At 33.8% G+C, this 18,799-nt stretch overlaps 1 protein-coding gene across 1 annotated transcript in view; it reads left to right on the forward strand.

Annotated features, from left to right (window-relative positions):
• LOC138701254 (uncharacterized) overlaps window positions 1–17,658 on the forward strand; it is a 37,749-nt gene extending 20,091 nt beyond the window's left edge. Inside the window, exon 10 of the mRNA XM_069827963.1 lies at window positions 1,167–17,658. Within this exon, the coding sequence (XP_069684064.1) occupies window positions 1,167–1,338 (172 nt within the window). The 3' untranslated portion in view covers window positions 1,339–17,658. The remainder of the gene's footprint in view (window positions 1–1,166) is intronic.
• The last annotated feature ends 1,141 nt before the right edge of the window (window positions 17,659–18,799 follow it).

An 18,799-nucleotide genomic window follows, 5' to 3' on the forward strand; every position in this document is an offset into this window, starting at 1 on the left:
TCTTAAAACTGAGATCGAACTAAAACCCACGAGTATATGTTCATATCTGCACAAGTACCTTTCAACATTACACTCATTTCGCTGTCAACTCACTCACTGCACTGGAACTACGACACATTTCACTGATTCTATCCTGATTTCACTAACACTTCAAAAACATTTCACTGTTCAAATACTTTGCACTGCCACTATAACCTATACAGCTTCACTGACAGGAACACGTTTCACTTACACAGCACACTTCACTGACACGACATACTTCTTCACTGATACAACACACTTCACTGACACAACATAATTCTTCACTGATACAACACTTCAATAACAACATATCATTTACACCCTTTAAGTACTGTGTATAATTACCGTCTATTAGTAAGGTCCTTAAGCCTATTTTTAAATACATTTTTGGTTGTTGGTAAAGCCTTTAGTAAGTCTGCAGGTAAAGCATTCCAGTCCCTGATAGTACGATTGAGAAAAGAAAACTTTCCAGTGTCCGTCCTCTGCCTTCTTTCCCTCAATTTATATGAGTGGTCGTTCCTTGAAGAGTAATTTGGCGGCTGCAACCTAATTTTTTTATTTCTTTCCAGGCAGGCTCACCTCTGTATGTTTTGAACAGTGTGCATAATCGAATTCGCGTTCTCCTGTCCGTGAGTGTGTCCCGTTTTAATGGTGAATTTTTCCGACAACACTTAAGAGCCCGTTTTTTAATCTTTTCCAGTGTCTTAATATGTTCTAATCTGTAAGGATCCCAACATGCAGCACCATATTCCATTACTGGACGTACTAATGATTTATATGCAATCTCTTTGGATTTATCAGAACCTTTTCTTAGTACCCTCATCACAAAGTGTAACGCTCTCCATGCTTTTCCCGCTGTGTCTGTAACATGTTCCCCCCAGCCGAGATCGCTGCTAAATGTTATTCCGAGGTATTTACATTTGTTAACTTCCGGAATGGTTTCACCCCCTAACGTATACGATGCGACTATTTTATTTCTTTTCCTTGTAAAGCTGATGGCTTTGCTCTTTAGAGAATTTATTTTCATTTTGTTGGCTATTGCCCAATCATTTATTCTATTGAGGTCATTCTGGAGAAGAGTAGTATCTTCATGACTTTTTATAATCGAGTACATGCGGTATCTCCACAGAAAGTATTTGTTTCAGAGATGTGCAGCTTGATATCAAGAAGTGGGAAGTGAAGCAAGCAGAAAAGCAGCGTAAAGTTAAATTGACTGCAGATGACTGGGTTGACCATCCAGACAGGTATCTGCTGGAGTTGGCTGGAAGACCTACTTATTCTGCCAATCAGCCGGACAGCAGTAGACCACAGCAGTAAAATTCTTACGCCGTGCTGCTCCTTATTGTTGTGAGCATGCAGCTCTGTTATCAACAATCCCTGAATTTAGGCATGCCTATTCCTGTATGGGGATAGCAGCAGCGCCTTTTCTTCAGCAGAATTTTGTTGCTGGTACTGGGATTGGCTTCCATGTGCCAAGGATTCAGCATTGAGTCCATACATGTAGTTGAGCTGTATATTGTTAACAAATTTGCACTTCTAGTGTAATACCAGCTGCATTATTACCATCATAGCAGGATGAAAAAATTAAGTTTACACTTTTACCTCATTTTAAAGTGTTTTTCTAAGTTTCAGGCCCGTTAGTCATATCTGGAAACAGAGAAAGAAGTTTAATTCACATTCTAAGACTTACTAAAAATGTTTTCATTGTTTTATGTTTTCGTTGAGTCAAAATAAGTTCATATCTGGAAATAGAAACATAAGTTTAATTCACATTCTAAGACAATAAATTTTTTTTCATTGTTTTTTGTTTTCATTAAGTCAAGATATTTCTTACTTAAAATATAAAATTATTTTTAGTACTTGTTTATATTACGTGTTGTGCTAAAAGCAAAGAGCATTTATTGTACTTACATGGGAAGTGTAGCGGTACTGAAGGATGCCATTATTATTCTTAAGACCTCACTTAAACTCTATATACATGGAATATATTAAAAAAAATATATATATATGTCAACATCTTACTTGAAATTAAATTAACGCAATTAGACCCAAGAGCTTGATATTAAGACAACAGTTACAGTGTAACCAGTCTAAGGAAGAATAAATTGTAAATTAAATGGGAATAAGGTCCCTGAACTTGCATACATATTCATTACTAAATGAGTTGGGTGGTTCATTGTTTGGCATCTTTAAGGGAACCAGGTAGTGATTAGAGGTCAAAAATCCGATTTTTTATTTTGTGTTTTGAAGAAAAGTACAAAACTTACTCTTTAAAGCAACTTAAATATTGTGGGGGTATTTCTGCGGATAAGCCCTTTAAATGGCCTCTTTAAATTTGGCGGTGCATAAAATTCATACGTCCTTCCTTTTTTTTTAAATGCAGCTTACCATAAGTTGACATTTTTCAAACTTAAGTGCATTTTTCTCTGAAACTACTGAATCAATTTACATGAAATTTTGATAGTGTTTTCTGCAGCCTGCGTTCTACATAGTAGACCTATGGATTTAAGAATCTTACACTCATGATACGAGAAAAGAGATACATGCATTGAAAAAAGTTTAAAAAAATGTTAAACAAAGTTCAATATTTTTTCTGTTTCACTAGGGGTGAAATATTTAACTAAATTTTGCTTTAGAATTTACAATATACATTACTAGACAACTTAACAAATTACAAGATATATGAGTGAAGATTATAGGAAGTAATGTGCACCTGAAGATTGAAGTACTCTTAGCAAAGTGAAAAGCAGGTTATCAGTTACGGTCTTTCTTTTGCACTTGGATACGGAACTCATTAGTTGTCTTTTATACCACTGAATTCAGAATTATTGATTGTATAATCATGAAAATTTTTATTCCACTCTGAGCACTAAAAGCACAGAAATACTGAACTAAACTTTTGTACTCAAATTTTTTAATCGCACAGGCATCACTACCCACTCCCCTTAAATAGATAAAAGAAAACAGTTATGTATGATCATTTAAATACTTCGGTCAAAATTATGAAAAGTAGTCAAAAATTATTTTTAATGAAAAATCAAATAGATACACTAGCAGAAGTATTAAAATTTAATTTTGAAATATACAAAGTTCATACAATACTGGGATAAAATAACAAAAAGACAGTTGAATAGTAGTAATAAAATACTGTACTTATGAAGAGGTACCCAAAGTGCCCAGAATTATTTAGAATTTGTAATCAATTTATTGCTTTTACAACTTAGGCTTCCTCAACATGATCACTTTGAGACATAATATAGGCCTACTTGTACAGTGTGTTTGTAGCTCGGCTGGACCATTCCGCGGCGACAACACAATTTTACTCACAACAAGCGCACAGACGTCTTTCCCTCACGACAGATCCAACTTGACTGACTGGCACGTCAGTGGTAGCTACAGCGCTACTCTGGTGGCAGGCACGCCAATGTTCACCCATCCAAGGCTGCCGCAGAATGATCCGACTAAGCTACGAACGCACTGTACCGGTGCATAAGCAAATACCACAAGGACTTTTTAGATTCTTTTCTATGTACGCTCTTGAAGACATCCTGTGCGCCATTTTGAATTTTAGCAATTCTCCTCACTTTCAATCTTGTTTTCATTATGAGGAACAAAAATAAGATACGAAATGAGAAATGTGGAGACTAGGGCTGAATGTGATACGACCTCCAAAATCTGTTGGACAGTGCACGATCTCATCAAAATGTTACAGCAAGACCTGATTGCACTATTTTACCAGTTGTTTGTACCTGATGCTTTTATGCAATAAACTCTACATTTCAGTATAAGTAACTGGTGTCATGAATTTGGGTGGACAGAACTTAATTAAGGTAGGTGACCATTAATAGCATCATGAAATCCGTTCAAGCAGGGATCATTTAATAGAAAGGCTGTTAAATTTCTGGATTTTTTTATGTGAATATGTCTATTGGCACTAGGATGCCATCCCAGAAATTCAACTGACACATTTTCAGGCGAATTTTGTTGTGCCTATAATTTCTAAACTACACGACATATTCCAATGCAATAAACAGCTATCAACAGACAACAGATCATTGTATCCAACGTGACCTTGAATTGACACTGATGACTCTTTGTTATTAAAGTGAACCTCAAAAGTTGGTAGATATCGCTAAAAAGAAACCTAATATTAATAGTAATGATAAGTACACTGCTGCAATTTTTGTGCGTGCGTGCGTGCGCGCGCGTGTGCGTGTGCGCGCGCAGACCAATTTATCGACAGAGTCATTGTCCAGGGTGTGCCATAGGAGACTGATATAAAAATATACTGTTAGGTTCAGTTGTTCGCCAGTATAAGTCAACAATTGCTACCCTATCATTTGCAGTATCATGGATTCGTGGATCTTGCATACTTTCTCTCGTCAGAATTGCATAACACTTGAAATCAAGGAGAGGGGAATCTCAGAAAAAAAAAATGAGGCAAAGAAATACTGTAATAGTATATTAAAAACAAATTTATTTCATGCTATTTAATCAATAAAAATATTAATAAAAACATTTAAGATTTGTCCCCTGACAACTGCCATATTTGTACTAGACTTCCAAACTAAATTCTTTTCATCAATACCGTCTAAAAGTTACTAAATATAATATTTCTTAATTGACATCGCTGCCTGAATTACTGGCATGGAAAGTTGGTGCCCTAGGTCTTTGGCTAATGGTGTGCCATAATGCCATAATGGGCAAACTGAGTTGGAAGTATTTTGAAGTAAAAGTTGCTGCACGTTCAGTATTTTTATGGTATGGGAAGACAAAGCACCCCTGCTGATAATTTTGATTTATTTTATAATAGCCCAGTTCTTCTGTCATATTGCCAATATCATCACCTTTTTTTCTTTCTTTTCAAAAGATGTACTGTTATTGGTGCAGAAATAGAAGAGAACTTTTATTCAGTTCTTCTGTCATCTTGCCAATATTATCGCCTTTTTTTTTTTTTTTTTTTTTTTTCCAAAAGATGGACTGTTACTGGTACAGTAATAGAAGAGAACTTTTATTTATTTTACAATAGCTCAGTTCTTTTGTCATCTTGCCAATATCATCACTTTTTTTCTTCTTTCTTTTCAAAAGACGTACTGTTATTGGTACAGAAATAGAAGAGAACTTTTATTCAGTTCTTCTGTCATCTTGCCAATATTATCACCTTTTTTTTTTTTCTTTCCAAAAGATGGACTGTTACTGGTACAGTAATAGAAGAGAACTTTTATTTATTTTACAATAACTCTGTTCTTCTGTCATCTTGCCAATATCATCACCTTTTTTTTTTTCTTTCTTTTCAAAAGATGTACTGTTATTGGTACAGAAATAGAAGAGAACTTTTATTCAGTTCTTCTGTCATCTTGCCAATATTATCACCTTTTTTTTTTTTCTTTTCAAAAGATGGACTGTTACTGGTACAGTAATAGAAGAGAACTTTTATTTATTTTACAATAACTCTGTTCTTCTGTCATCTTGCCAATATCATCACCTTTTTTTTTTTTCTTTCTTTTCAAAAGATGTACTGTTATTGGTACAGAAATAGAAGAGAACTTTTATTCAGTTCTTCTGTCATCTTGCCAATATCATCACCCTTTTTTTTCTTTCTTTTCAAAAGATGTATTGTTATTGGTGCAGAAATAGAAGAGAACTTTTATTCAGTTCTTCTGTCATCTTGCCAATATCATCACCTTTTTTTTTTCTTTCTTTTCAAAAGATGTACCATTACTGGTGCAGAAATAGAAGAGAACTTTTATTTATTTTGCAACAGTTCAGTTCTTCTGTCATCTTGCCAATGATATGTATTTTTTTTAGAGACGTACTGAGACATAAATAGAACTATTTCTCTGTACTTGAAAACGATGATAAATGATTTATTCTGAATTGCACATAAAAGGCATAATTTACAATCCAAAAATGCGGATGCTTTAGCAAGGAAGGGTAACCCTGCTACTTACAGATCTGTTAATAAATCTACGTATTACTCTGTGAAAATATTTATTAAATCTACATACTTAGACTTCAACAAACAAAATTTGATAACACAATGTCAAGGGAAAAAATGGAACTGTCTGCATCATAATTCACAGTTAATTCCCGATTTACCACGAAAATCGTCTGTAGCTGCATTCAGATAGGCAATAGGCCATGATTGTTTGGCCAAACACCTGCATAGAATTGGAATATATCAGTCCCCTAACTGCCCATTGTGCAACTCAAACCAAGAAATGGATTCGGAACACCTCAAAATCTGTGCTTCATTGGCTGACCATGATAATATCTTTGAAAAATATTGGAGTGCAAGAGGTCAAACGACTTTATTGTCAAATGCCTGGCATTAGAAAACAACAACAACATATTGTATTCATTTCCAATATTATTATTGTTCTTTTCAGGAAAATCGTTTATTAAAAATAATATGAATATTGTCTGACCATGAAACAAGCAGGCAAAAGTTCAAATCCTGTATGGGACAAGTTACCTGGTTGGGGTTTTTCTAAGATTTTCTCCCTGAATCAATTGAAGCAGAATTGCTGTATTGGACCTCAGACTCATTTCACCTTTATTAATTTCAATTTAATTTATCGTATTTCAATAGTTTTATGTTGACCGGTGATGCAACAGATGTAGTACCATGATTTGCATACAAGACAGCATCGATCTGATGCGGAGGGGGGGGGGGGAGATGAGGCAGAGAGCTGAGCTCCATTGGACCAGAGTAGGTAGTTGAATGAGTAGATGGCACAAACAGTAAATCACGATATAGGAATGCGGTCCTAAGGACTTTAGTAATCATTCCATAAAAAGAAGGTCGGCACAATAAGCTCAGGCTGCAGTGCAAGCTCTCAGTAAGAAAAAAATATATATGAATGTTAGAGAAGATGTTAGTAGTTCATAATGAAATTCTGGGCACATTCTTTTCTCTTCAAATGATCAGCAATGTTATCAATCAGTCTATTGTAAAACTGATTGTTTCCATGCAAATTTGCATATGCTTCACAAGAGGAGTTTAAAATTAATTGAAAGTATTTTCAGGCATTTTTGTCTAAGGGAAGTTAATACTTAATAGCAATTTCTCTATTTACTATTTTATTTTACAATTTTAATATATTTGCAAAGTATAAACCACGCATAAATCCAATTCAGATACTAAGCATTCTTACAGTGTCAGTTTTAATTAAGAAGTTTTCGTTTCTGTATAATTTTTATGGAACAAAGGATCTTACTATATTCGGACATCCTTTAACTCTATTAAATATAGAATATAATCTAAATTTAACAGAAGAAATACTGAAATCAGAAGTAAACACTGAAATAATGAAACAATTGTCTTTAGAGACAATTAATATTAGGTACCCTCCACAAAACTGGCTTCATTTATACACTGATGGATCCTTGATCTCCAGAGAACAAGGTGCCGGTGCAGGTGTTACGTGCTGTCTCTTCTCACTTTATAGATCTCTTGGATATGGAACAACAAGTTTTGATGGAGAAATCGTTGCAATAAGTGAAAGTCTCAGGAATCTTCTATGTCACATCAATAAATTTAAGAATGCAGTTATATTGTCAGACTCCAAAGCAGCTATTCTATCAATAGTCTCTAAACACACACCTTCATCTCAAACAGCAGAAATAACTAAAATGCTCTCTCAATTAATATCACTCAATAAAAGAATTGTATTCCAATGGATACCATCCCATTGTGGAATCCTGGGAAACGAGAATGCGGATGCATTAGCAAAGAAGGGCAGCACTGCTACTTACAGACCTGTTACTAAATCTACATATTAGTCTGTGAAAAGATTTATTAAATCTACATACTTAGACTTCAACAAACAAAATTTGATAACACAATCACAAGGGAAAAAATGTAACTCTCTGCATCATAATCCACAGTTAATTCCCGATTTACCACGCAAATTGTCTGTATCTGCATTTAGATTGGCAACAGGCCATGACTGTTTGGCCAAGCATCTGCATAGAATTGGAATATATCAGTCTCCTAACTATCCATTGTGCAACTCAAATCAAGAAATGGATTCAGAACATCTCAAAATCTTTGCATCAGTGGCTAACCATGACAATATCTTTGAAAAATATTGGAGTGCAAGAGGTCAAATGACTTTATTGTCAAATGCCTGGCATTAGAAAACAACAACAATTTCTCTATTTAGTATTTTATTTTACAATTTTATTATATTTGCAAAGTATAAACCACGCATAAATCCAGATGTATTTTTCAGATACTAATCATTCTTACAGTTTCAGTTTTAATTTCGTTTCCACGTAATTTTTATGGAACAAAGGATCTTACTATATCCGGACATATAAAAGGTAAACAATGGAAGCCCACAGGATCATAGGAGATTAGGGCTCCCATATTTTCTAGACATCTGCATTAGTAGCAGTAAGAATGTCGGTCTTACATGCTTACCCCTAAGGAAATACAAATGGTACACATTTCTGCTAGAGATTGATTAAACCCCAGGGTAGTAATGTTAAATGTTATGTTTTATTTAACGACGCTCGCAACTGCAAAGGTTATATCAGTGTCACCGGATGTGCCAGAATTTTGTCCCGCAGGAGGTAGTAATGTGGCTGGAAGAATTAGATCAATGGAGAAAGTCCATGATCCTGTTGGGAATCGAACCCGCGACCTTCTAGCTTTCATTGCAGTGCCTTAACCATGGTGCTGCTGTGCACCCCGTCTGAACATATAAGCATAATTATTAAGATCACAGATAGCATTAGAAATTGTTTACTTCATTGTGATTATTGTAATGGCTGGTGTCAATTGGGTACATTTCTTTTCATATCATTATCTGCAATAATTTTTGTATTGTGTATTAAATTGTATATTGGAGCAACACGCTTTACTTCATAAATGTTACAGTGAAGTGAAGAAAACAAAAAGGTAAACTACATAATTAGGTATGTATCAAGATTGGGTCTAACTGTGTTACCAAGTACTTTTGTACTTGCAGTTCCTACATATTGCATTAGTGAGGATCTAAATCTAAATGCCAATCATTGTACGGTACTTAAGTGATATGTGTCCTATTTGAACTTAGTTTGTAGTAACTAAAATTGAATATGACAGTTTCCAAAATAAATTACCGGTACATGTATAGGAAATTTCCTTTCAACACAAGTTGTGAGATCTGAATTGCTTATTCGGCATAAGGTGACAAGACAGAGGTTCAAAATAACTGCAGTAATTACGTATTAATTCGAAAATATTTTTAGACATTGCATATTTTCCAGGACAAAGTAATACTTAATAAAACATGTGATTGCATTACTTGTCTAATATACTCCAGTGTCTATTTATAACTTACAATATTGTAGATAATATGAGGTCACTTCAAGTAATATAATATATACCCATGGTACACTGTCTTCTCTCTCTCTCTCTCTCTTTTTTTTTTTTTTAATTAGTGAACAGTTCTTACCTCATCTTGCAGCAATAATGTGTTAATTTTAAGTAAATAATTTATACTATTCCTTTATACGTAATTATTTTTATGAGCCTTGTAGCTGAATTATCGTATAAGAATTGCCACTGTGTAAAGTTATTCTTTTATGTATACAGTTGACTCAAAAATGAACAGATAAAATTTTCTGGAATGTTCCTCGCTTTGGGGAGGGGGGGGGGGGAGCAAGAAGTTTCAATCTTGTAACTCAAATAACTATTGAGATATCAAATAAACATGATTTGTGATTAGGCAGTATGTTGGTATATAGTACCACTGTAGGTGATGTCACAGTGAGGTTGAAACTTTGGCTCATGTCTTGGGTTCATGCCCATTTGGTGAAACTCTTTGTAACAGCAGGTGTGTAATCGTATGCCTTCCAGTGGCTACCTACAAAGAAGTCCATGGAATAGCAGTTTTGTGTAGATAGTATCACCACTGATGATGAACATATAAACAATTAAGAAAATTCAACATTACGTTTTGACCTGTTCTTGCTATTTTTGTTGTTAAACATAATGGCGATTTCCTCATGACTGATTGGTGCTTCAGTTGCAGAGCACAATAAAAGCTCCATATATTATCGTCCATTATAATGCATTTTAAAACCTTGGTGTCTTTTTCAGAATTGTTTATGAGAACACTACAAATGACTCTGCAGTCTTGATGTTGGTTCTTGCAAACAATATGTTTTCCAACTTGAGACAAGTTGAAATATTTAGTAACTGCTTGAGTCTGCCATATCTGATCTGTATCACAATATTGTCCATTGTATCAAATTGTTTTCACGCACTGCTTGTTGAACCTTCCAAATCCTCTTTCTGTTTCCATTCTCAGGCAGCCAGTACATGCATCAGCATTTAAACTAACCCATCTACCAAGAATTTTTTTTTACTTTGATCATAGGATTTTTCACCATACAATTGTTGCGACATTTTCAAGACTTTGGTTACTATTTTGTGCAACATTTAACAAAATTTTATGTTTGCATATTGTGCAAGTACATAATGAACTTAGCCATCGCTACTGTCTCACATAATCTTGCATGTAAATTTATCACTTCTCTATTACATGGCTATCAGTTCACGAAATTATTGATTATATTATGTATTATCAGTTAATAAAATTAGGCTTATGATATTCCAGAAGAAAAACTTTACCTGATTTTAAAACAACATTGAAGGGTAGGCCTACATCATAGAACAAGGAACCCATGGTACTTGTTCATACTGTGACATAACTTACCTATATATATATATATATATATATATATATATATATATATATATATACTATATATAATTTACATAAATTTATAGACAAATGTCGCAGTTTAAAAACAACACCAGGAAGCACAATTAAAATCGGTGTGTGATTTGATATTCTTTTATGGTACCGGTATGGATGTAAAATTCTTAATTATTTGAAACAAGAAAGATAACGATCTTATTGTTAAATCCCAAGCATTAGCTATATATACATAAAATTTAGAATATAAATGAATTTTATTAAGATATATGGATCATATGCGGAAACTAAGAGGAAGACAGAGAATAGGAAAGATTGGAGAATGCTGAGTTTGCAGTGAAAGACCTGGAAACTGAATTTTTATTTAAAATATCCAAAATGCAAACCCTCCGTTAGTATAACCTCTCTATATTGTAGAAATGCGTAGCAGGTGCATAAAGATTGAAGAATTTATTTCTAAGCAAAATACAATGGTAAGAAATCATCTCTGGCGAGGATAAATAGTGTGTGAGTAGAGGGAGAAGTGTTTTTTTTTTAATTACAGTTTCCAAATCGCACGTAGATTAAAACTGTACAGTTACTTTATAGAAATAAAATATGAAAGTGTCCTAAAAATCGTGAGCCTAATAAAATCAACAGAAATATTATTAACACACACAACAGAGTACAACTATGCATCCAACTGACAATGAAGATATAATATAATTTGAAATAGGAGTCAGTAGTTTTAAGCCAAAAAGTCGTTAGTAAAATACACAAGACTTAACTCTTGAATTGGTGACAGACATAAATGTAATTCGTGAAAATAAGGAAACTTACCATATAAGCACAAATGAAGGGATAAAGAAGTGAATGCAGTTCTTTTAAATTAAGTTGTGCATACCATATAATGTTCAATACTCAAATGCATGATGATATCATTAATTTTGTTTTTATACAGAATGGAAACTGAACATGTTCAACTTTATTGCTTCACAACTTTAAAACACATTGTATAATTTTAATAAACCCTTAATTGAAAGGAATATAATGCAATTGTTTATTTTCTTACATGTAATATAATTTTATTTATGGTATTTAATAGTGTCACAGCAAGAAGAGTATTCTGCTTGCTTTAGACGTTATAATGCATAGTTTTAACATTGCACCTATTGTACTTGATGTTAAAGCAGACAATACTTGTAATAGAAGAACTTCCTTACTGTGGTAATAAGAAATTATTTTTACTTTTACATCACGCAACATTAATTAGCAAGTGTTGTGTTTATTCTACACCTTTTGTCCAAGTAGGCATCATACAGGCACGATATCTCAGCATTATTAATACTTTTATGCTCGACCATGCCGAAATGTAGCAATTATACACCTGGTAGCAGTCCTTTAATGCATGTCATTAAAGTACAGGCCTTCAGCCAATCAGAAGTCAGCTTTGTACCGTTATATTGATTATTCCCGGATATGCAATCGACAGACAATTAGTGAAAAGTCACAGAGGCTGGAAATCCAATACTGTCGCAGAAGGTTATGTTACTATAATAATTAGCGTTAATTGTAAATAATATTCAAATAAATTCAATTTGTCATCTCGTTTTTCAATTCTAAATCAATTTCCAGGTTATATCAGACTAATGTTCATTCTTATTCTGTGCCAAGGTCAATGACATTCGGCCTCGGAAAAAATCAATACTTTCGCGTCTGCGCACATCTCACAATTCAGGTCAGTTCGCACATAACCATAAAAAGACCTAATTTTCAATACTTTCAAGTTAGAAATATGGTCGAGCATAAAAAGTCGTATGAAACTTGCCTATAATGGTAATTAAGATGCTCGTATGAAAATTATGAAACTCGCTTGCGCTCGTTTCATAAACAATTATACTTGCGTCTTAATTACTACCATTATAGGCTCGTTGCATAATGTACTATTATCTCGTTTTATGTTACTGTACTTAGATTCACAAAACTTTGATCTAGGCTTCCATGTTTAATTTTTAGTATAGTGAAGTTTTGGGAAATATCAGACAATGAATAACATTAAAATAAAATAGCATTATTTATATTATAAAATCTTAACAAATAATTCCATAAATGGCCATATAAGGAAAGGATATTAGAATATACATTCTGTGCAGATCAGATATAGCATTATCACAAACTTTTGTCCTTGAGTAGTGTGGCATTTTGACGGACTACATTTTGACATTGATGAATTTCTTGGTTTCATTTAGAGCAGTGGTTCCCAAAGTGTGGGTCGTTTAAAGCACTCGGGGGGGGGGGGGGGTCGCGAGGTGAGTCACAAAATACAACAAAAACACTTTACAGTAGATCTATTTTGCATTTAGAAACAACATAACGTTGAGCATAAAAGCCAATGACTGTTTCAGTAGTTATAAAGTAAAAAATTATAATGTGATGAATGTGCCTGTTTTTCAGAAAGTCAGTTCTCAAATCTGAACCCTGTATTCGATACACACATACTGATATCATTTTCAAGTTCAATAAGATTTCTTGCTTTTGTTTTTTATGGCAATCAGAGTTGAGAATTTCATTTTGCATAAATATAAAGTTGCAATGTTATAACAAATTTAAGAAATTCTTTTTTATCCAAAACTGGTTTATGTCCTGCGAAGAAAAAGTCTTATTTTCAACATTATATCCGAAGGTACTTATTTAAATGTATTTTAACTTCGTCTCTCTCTCTCTCTTTTTTTTTTTTTTTTTCAATCATTTGAATGTGAATATCGAAAAACGGATACAATATCTATCTGTGACTGTCATATTGAATAAATTTGTTTTGAGTTTTTTCCTAAAAATACTCAAAAAGCTGTTCTTTAAAATTATAAATAATAATAATAATAATAATAATAATAATAATAATAATAATAATAATCCGTGGTGCTACAGCCCGTGAAGGGCCTAGACCGACCAGCTGGCTGCTGGCCTCACGCCCACACGCCGAAGCAGAGGTGGACGATCATCCAACCAGAATGGAGATATCGTGTGGTCAGCACGATGATCCCCCGAGCCGTTATAGCTGGCATTCGCAACCGGATTTCACTACCTATCGTAACTCCCCAAGTGCATCACGATGCTGGGTGGGCACCGGTCCCATACACTGGCCGAAATTTCATGAGAAAATTTCTTCTCCCACGAGGACTCGAACCAGTGCATACCGTAACACGAGTCCTAGGCAGGATGCCTTAGACTACGACGCCACGGCGCGGGACTTGTTTAAAATTGTACAAATTTAATTGCACATCTGCAGAAACAAACGTAGTATTTTTTTATATCATACACGGCTAAATTTTCTATTAGTTCTTCTATTTTTAGAATGGGATTAAGTACTGGTATACCTTATTGGGGGATCGCAAACAAAAGACTCGCCCAAAAGTGGGTCGAGTCTTCAAAAAGTTTGGGAACCACTGATTCAGAGTATGAAGTTGTGTTTGATTAATTACTTAACAAATTATATTAATTTCGTGGCAGTTATTTATTTTTTTCTAAGAAACTTCAGTTATTCTAAGTCTCCTTGCCTGCTTGAGCAATGCTCTTCATTTACAGTAGTGCCTAGAATTTCCAAGAAGTAGAAAAGTTGGAAATATGTGCCATGTATGTTAATTTTAATACAAGAAATAGCATTGTTTCATATTAAGCTATATCTGAGACTATTTTCATGATTCTCTATTTTCATGATTCTTACTACTGCTATTACTAAAACTGTTGTATGTACAAATGTTGTACTATCAATATTCAACACTTGTGCTTATTGTTAGTTCTCTATGCCTCGTTCATCCATTAGCAATAGCTTGCACAGCACAAACACGAGGTTTAAAAAGCAAGCAAATTTGTTGCAATAAAATAATTATTACTTTCATGTGTGTACATAATTATGATAACGAAGTTGTGTTTTACAAAATTATTTTGTTGTTTTTGACCCTGATAATATTTCCTTTTTGTGTAAAATTTTATTTCCACCTTCAGTTTAATTACACATCTTAAATATATTAAAGGTTAAGCTTTTCATTTTATTTTATTAATTAATCTGTTTATCCAAAAGTAATACAGCAGCACTAGAACATTTTTAAAATAACGTGATATTCATTCTACTGTGAATTTTGCACTTAAATGTGGTACCAAGCAAGCAGCCAGATTAAATAGAGGTGTAAGAGAAATTAATGCATGATAAAAAATCTAAAATGTTTAAGTTTTACATAATTGAGTTATCAGTATGAAAAATATATTTTCCTCTTTAGTAGGCCATGTACAATTCATTGGGGTAACATTTCACCATTCAGCGTAATTTTGTACTATTTCCTAATTTCGTTTAAAATTACTGGTGTTCAATAAGTTTACTGGTGTGGTATTGTACCTTCCTGCATCTTGTATAACGACATTTGTTAACAGATAAAAGACCTGTCACTCGAAACGAAATTAGGAATTCTATAAAAGTTAAAACTTCGTAAATTCATTGTAATTCATTCAGAGATTTTTATACGTCCGAATTCTCATTTCGTACTACTATGGTGTTTAAAAGAAATGTAATTACCTGGTAATTATAACATGTAATAAGAGCCAACAATGAACTTTTTTTTTGTCTGTTTTTAGATATATTTGTGCATTACTGATTTCATTCAGGATGTAGTAGGTTCTTCCTATTCCTATATTTTTAGATTACTGGATGTAAGATACTTTTCGAGACAGTTTATACATTGTTTTTTACAATTATAATTAAATATTGTAAAAGATTATTTGCTGAAATACAAATCATCCTGCAACATCTATAGTGACAGAACTGTTTTTGCTAAGCCAGCAACACAATTCATCTGACGCTTTGTATTGTCAGTTTTCGTTATTTGATTGTTTGAACTGTATTGAGAAAGACATATTTTCTACTGTTGTTATATATACAGTACAACAATGCATTTTCCACATTTAAACGTTTCTACTGAAAAAAGCCATGCAAATTGTATTTACACTTTCGACTTTCTTTTTATTGATAGGGGAAGCTTTTTCTCACCACTTAGTTAATAATTTAATGCACTGTTTCAGTGGTTGTGTAGCCTATGGAAAATACCGCCAAAACTTGCGTATGCACAGTTCGTACAACTTCAATATGTTTCAACGAGGAAAATACGTTGTTGTATTGAATACTCACACTGTGTATCTAACTATGATTGAAAACTCGTCTTTTTCAATACAAGTTAGGCAACTCATTAAGGTATACATCGACTCTTAGGATAAAAATCCACATTTTTTCCTTAATGTCTTTCAGACTTTGGTGACTTGATTCTTGGGAGTAAACTAAGCAATTTATATAATTCAAACTTGAAAAAGGGTTAATAAAATTTTGAACCGATTTCTCTCCATTAGAAATTGATCTAGGGTAAAACGTCGTCCGCTGAAATGATCCCTTCCATATGGAGAATGTTACATACTTACTTACTTCTGGCTTTTAGAGAACACGGAGGTTCATTGCCACCCTCACATAAGCCCGCCATTGGTTCCTATCCTGTGCAAGATTAATCCAGTCTCTACCATCATATCCCATCTCCCTCAAATCCATTTTAATATTATCCTTCCATCTACGTCTCGGCCTCCCCAAAGGTCTTTTTCCCTCCGGCCTTCCAACTAACACTCTATATGGATTTCTGGATTTGCCCATACGTGCCACATGCCCTGCCCATCTGAAACGCCTGGATTTAATGTTCCTAATTATGTCAGGTGAAGAATATAATGCGTGCAGTTCTCCATTTTGTAACTTTCTCCATTCTCTTGTAATTTTATCTCTCTTAGCCCCAAATATTTTCCTAAGCACCTTATTCTCAAACACTCTTAATCTCTGTTCCTCTCTCAAAATGAGAGTCCAAGTTTCACAACCATATAGAACAAGCAGTAATGTAACTGTTTTATAAATTTTAACTTTCAGACTTTTTGACAGCAGACTAAGATGACAAAAGCTTCTCAATCGAATAATAACAGGCATTTCCCATATTTATTCTGCGTTATTATTTATCTTGAACCATTCATAAGATATGCCACATTATATATGAGCACTTTAGAATATATATTTATATATATTTTTTGTTTGTTTATTTTTGGGTAAAATAGTTATAATCGATTGAAAATAATAATTTTAGTTTACATCTTAGCCATATTTTCTCGCTTTAATTTGGTACCTCAATGTAGTCTTTTGCCCAATTTGAAGTGTACTTTTTGTTCGTTGGGAAATGTGAAATAGGAGAAAACAGACACTGAAGATGGCGTAAGGTATAGACAGTATAGTGCACTTATATTATAAATGCCCAAATAATTATGAAATTATTTAGATAATGGGTACAAGTTACAGTATATATTTTTGAAAACTAGAAGAAATGAGCTTCCAGATGAGGCAAAAGCATTTACCAAAATTTTGAAGAAATATGACATTTCCAGAGTCTATGTATACCTTAACGAAGATCAACAATGCAAAGTGTCAGCAGAATTCTGTTTCTTAGTACAAACAATTAACAAGGAAGACCCAATGTACTGCTCATTAAAAGCAACCTCATGGCTTAGTAAGAATACCAGTAACTTAAAAAAAAAATCTATTGGGTGTATTGTTCTGTATCAGTCATACATTTTTATAGTTTATAAAGAAATTCATTAACAATTGAAGTACAAAATGATAAAAATATAAATTTTTGACATTCCTTTATGAGTAAATATTTCAGATTAACGGAAGTAATGTGTACCACTACTTGAGATCTCTTGCCTGTATAAGGACAAGCAAAGGTAGAAAATTAGTTATGAAGAAATGCTTACACTAGCCATGCCGTGCTTACCATTTGATCTAAACTAAATGTACGTATTATTTAAAATTATTTATTTTTTCTTTATGGTAAAAAGTGCTGTACAATGAAATTAAATAGTTTCAGAAAATGTAGTCTTTCTCTTCCTCCCCTCTCCGTCCCATCTAAGAAAGCCTACCCTCTCCCTCCTATCTAAGAAAGAAGATAGATTTACCATACTGATCCAAATCTACTGCGTGTTCAGTTCAAAGTGTGTAATGGCTTGCTGTATGCCGTCATGTGGCTAGCCGATGAACCTAGAGAATTCATTCTTCCTACACTTCGCAGAGGCGTATTACCTAAATGCGAGAGAAGTTGCCTAGCAAGTACAGCGTTCATTCTGAAGTACGCAGAGTCCGTGGATACCCACGGACTCTGGAAGTACGTACCAATACGTGCAGTAACGCCAGTAGTGGCAGGAATGTGAACTGTTTGGAAACACGTACTGAGGTGAGTTTTTTTTCTTACTGTCGGGATATGGCGAGAGGGTTAAGATGATTACTTACGTATTTGTTGACATTAACTTGGACGGTCAACATGGACACGGAGCATTTGATTTGTGTTGTGGAATATTGCGGTATGCAAGCGATGATAACAAATACCCTGCATACGACTTGCCCGCGCAAAACACAGTTCGAAAGAGGTTATGGTAGCACACAGACCGTACAGACCGCCATCTGTTGCTACGACGTTCAAGTTATACCGTACACGTTCTCAAGTTCAGATTGAACGCCTTGATTAATAGGCAACTTCTCTGACATGAAAGCTGAAACTCGCTTCAAATCGCTGACTCACAACAGTGACATCATGACACACTTTGAAATGAACACCCAGTAGTATGACGAGTGTAATACAACCCTAAGTTTTCATATTCTGTACGGAAACATAAAAATATCTTAACATACCTTAATATCTTAACCTTTGTAAATGTTATAGAATGAAAAGAAAAACTTACAAATTTAAAGCTCTTTTTTTTTTAGCAACATCCTTTTCTGGTTATCACTTCCATTTTTCTTCTTCTTCTTTCTTCCTTTCCTTCTTCCTAATTTGAGTAGTTCCTCCTTCAGTAGATAATTATTAGAAACCAGTTTCCATTAGTAGTTTCAGCCGATGGGGTGTATGACTCACGCATAGGTAAATATCTTAAATTAGCAAATAAGTTGCTTTATTTCGTTGTGAATGGATTATCTAAAAGGTTTACAATCCCTGCTGCTTATTTTATTTTATTTACTTTTT

This window comes from Periplaneta americana, chromosome 6 (genome assembly GCF_040183065.1).
Source record: "Periplaneta americana isolate PAMFEO1 chromosome 6, P.americana_PAMFEO1_priV1, whole genome shotgun sequence".
Lineage (NCBI taxonomy): Eukaryota > Metazoa > Arthropoda > Insecta > Blattodea > Blattidae > Periplaneta > Periplaneta americana.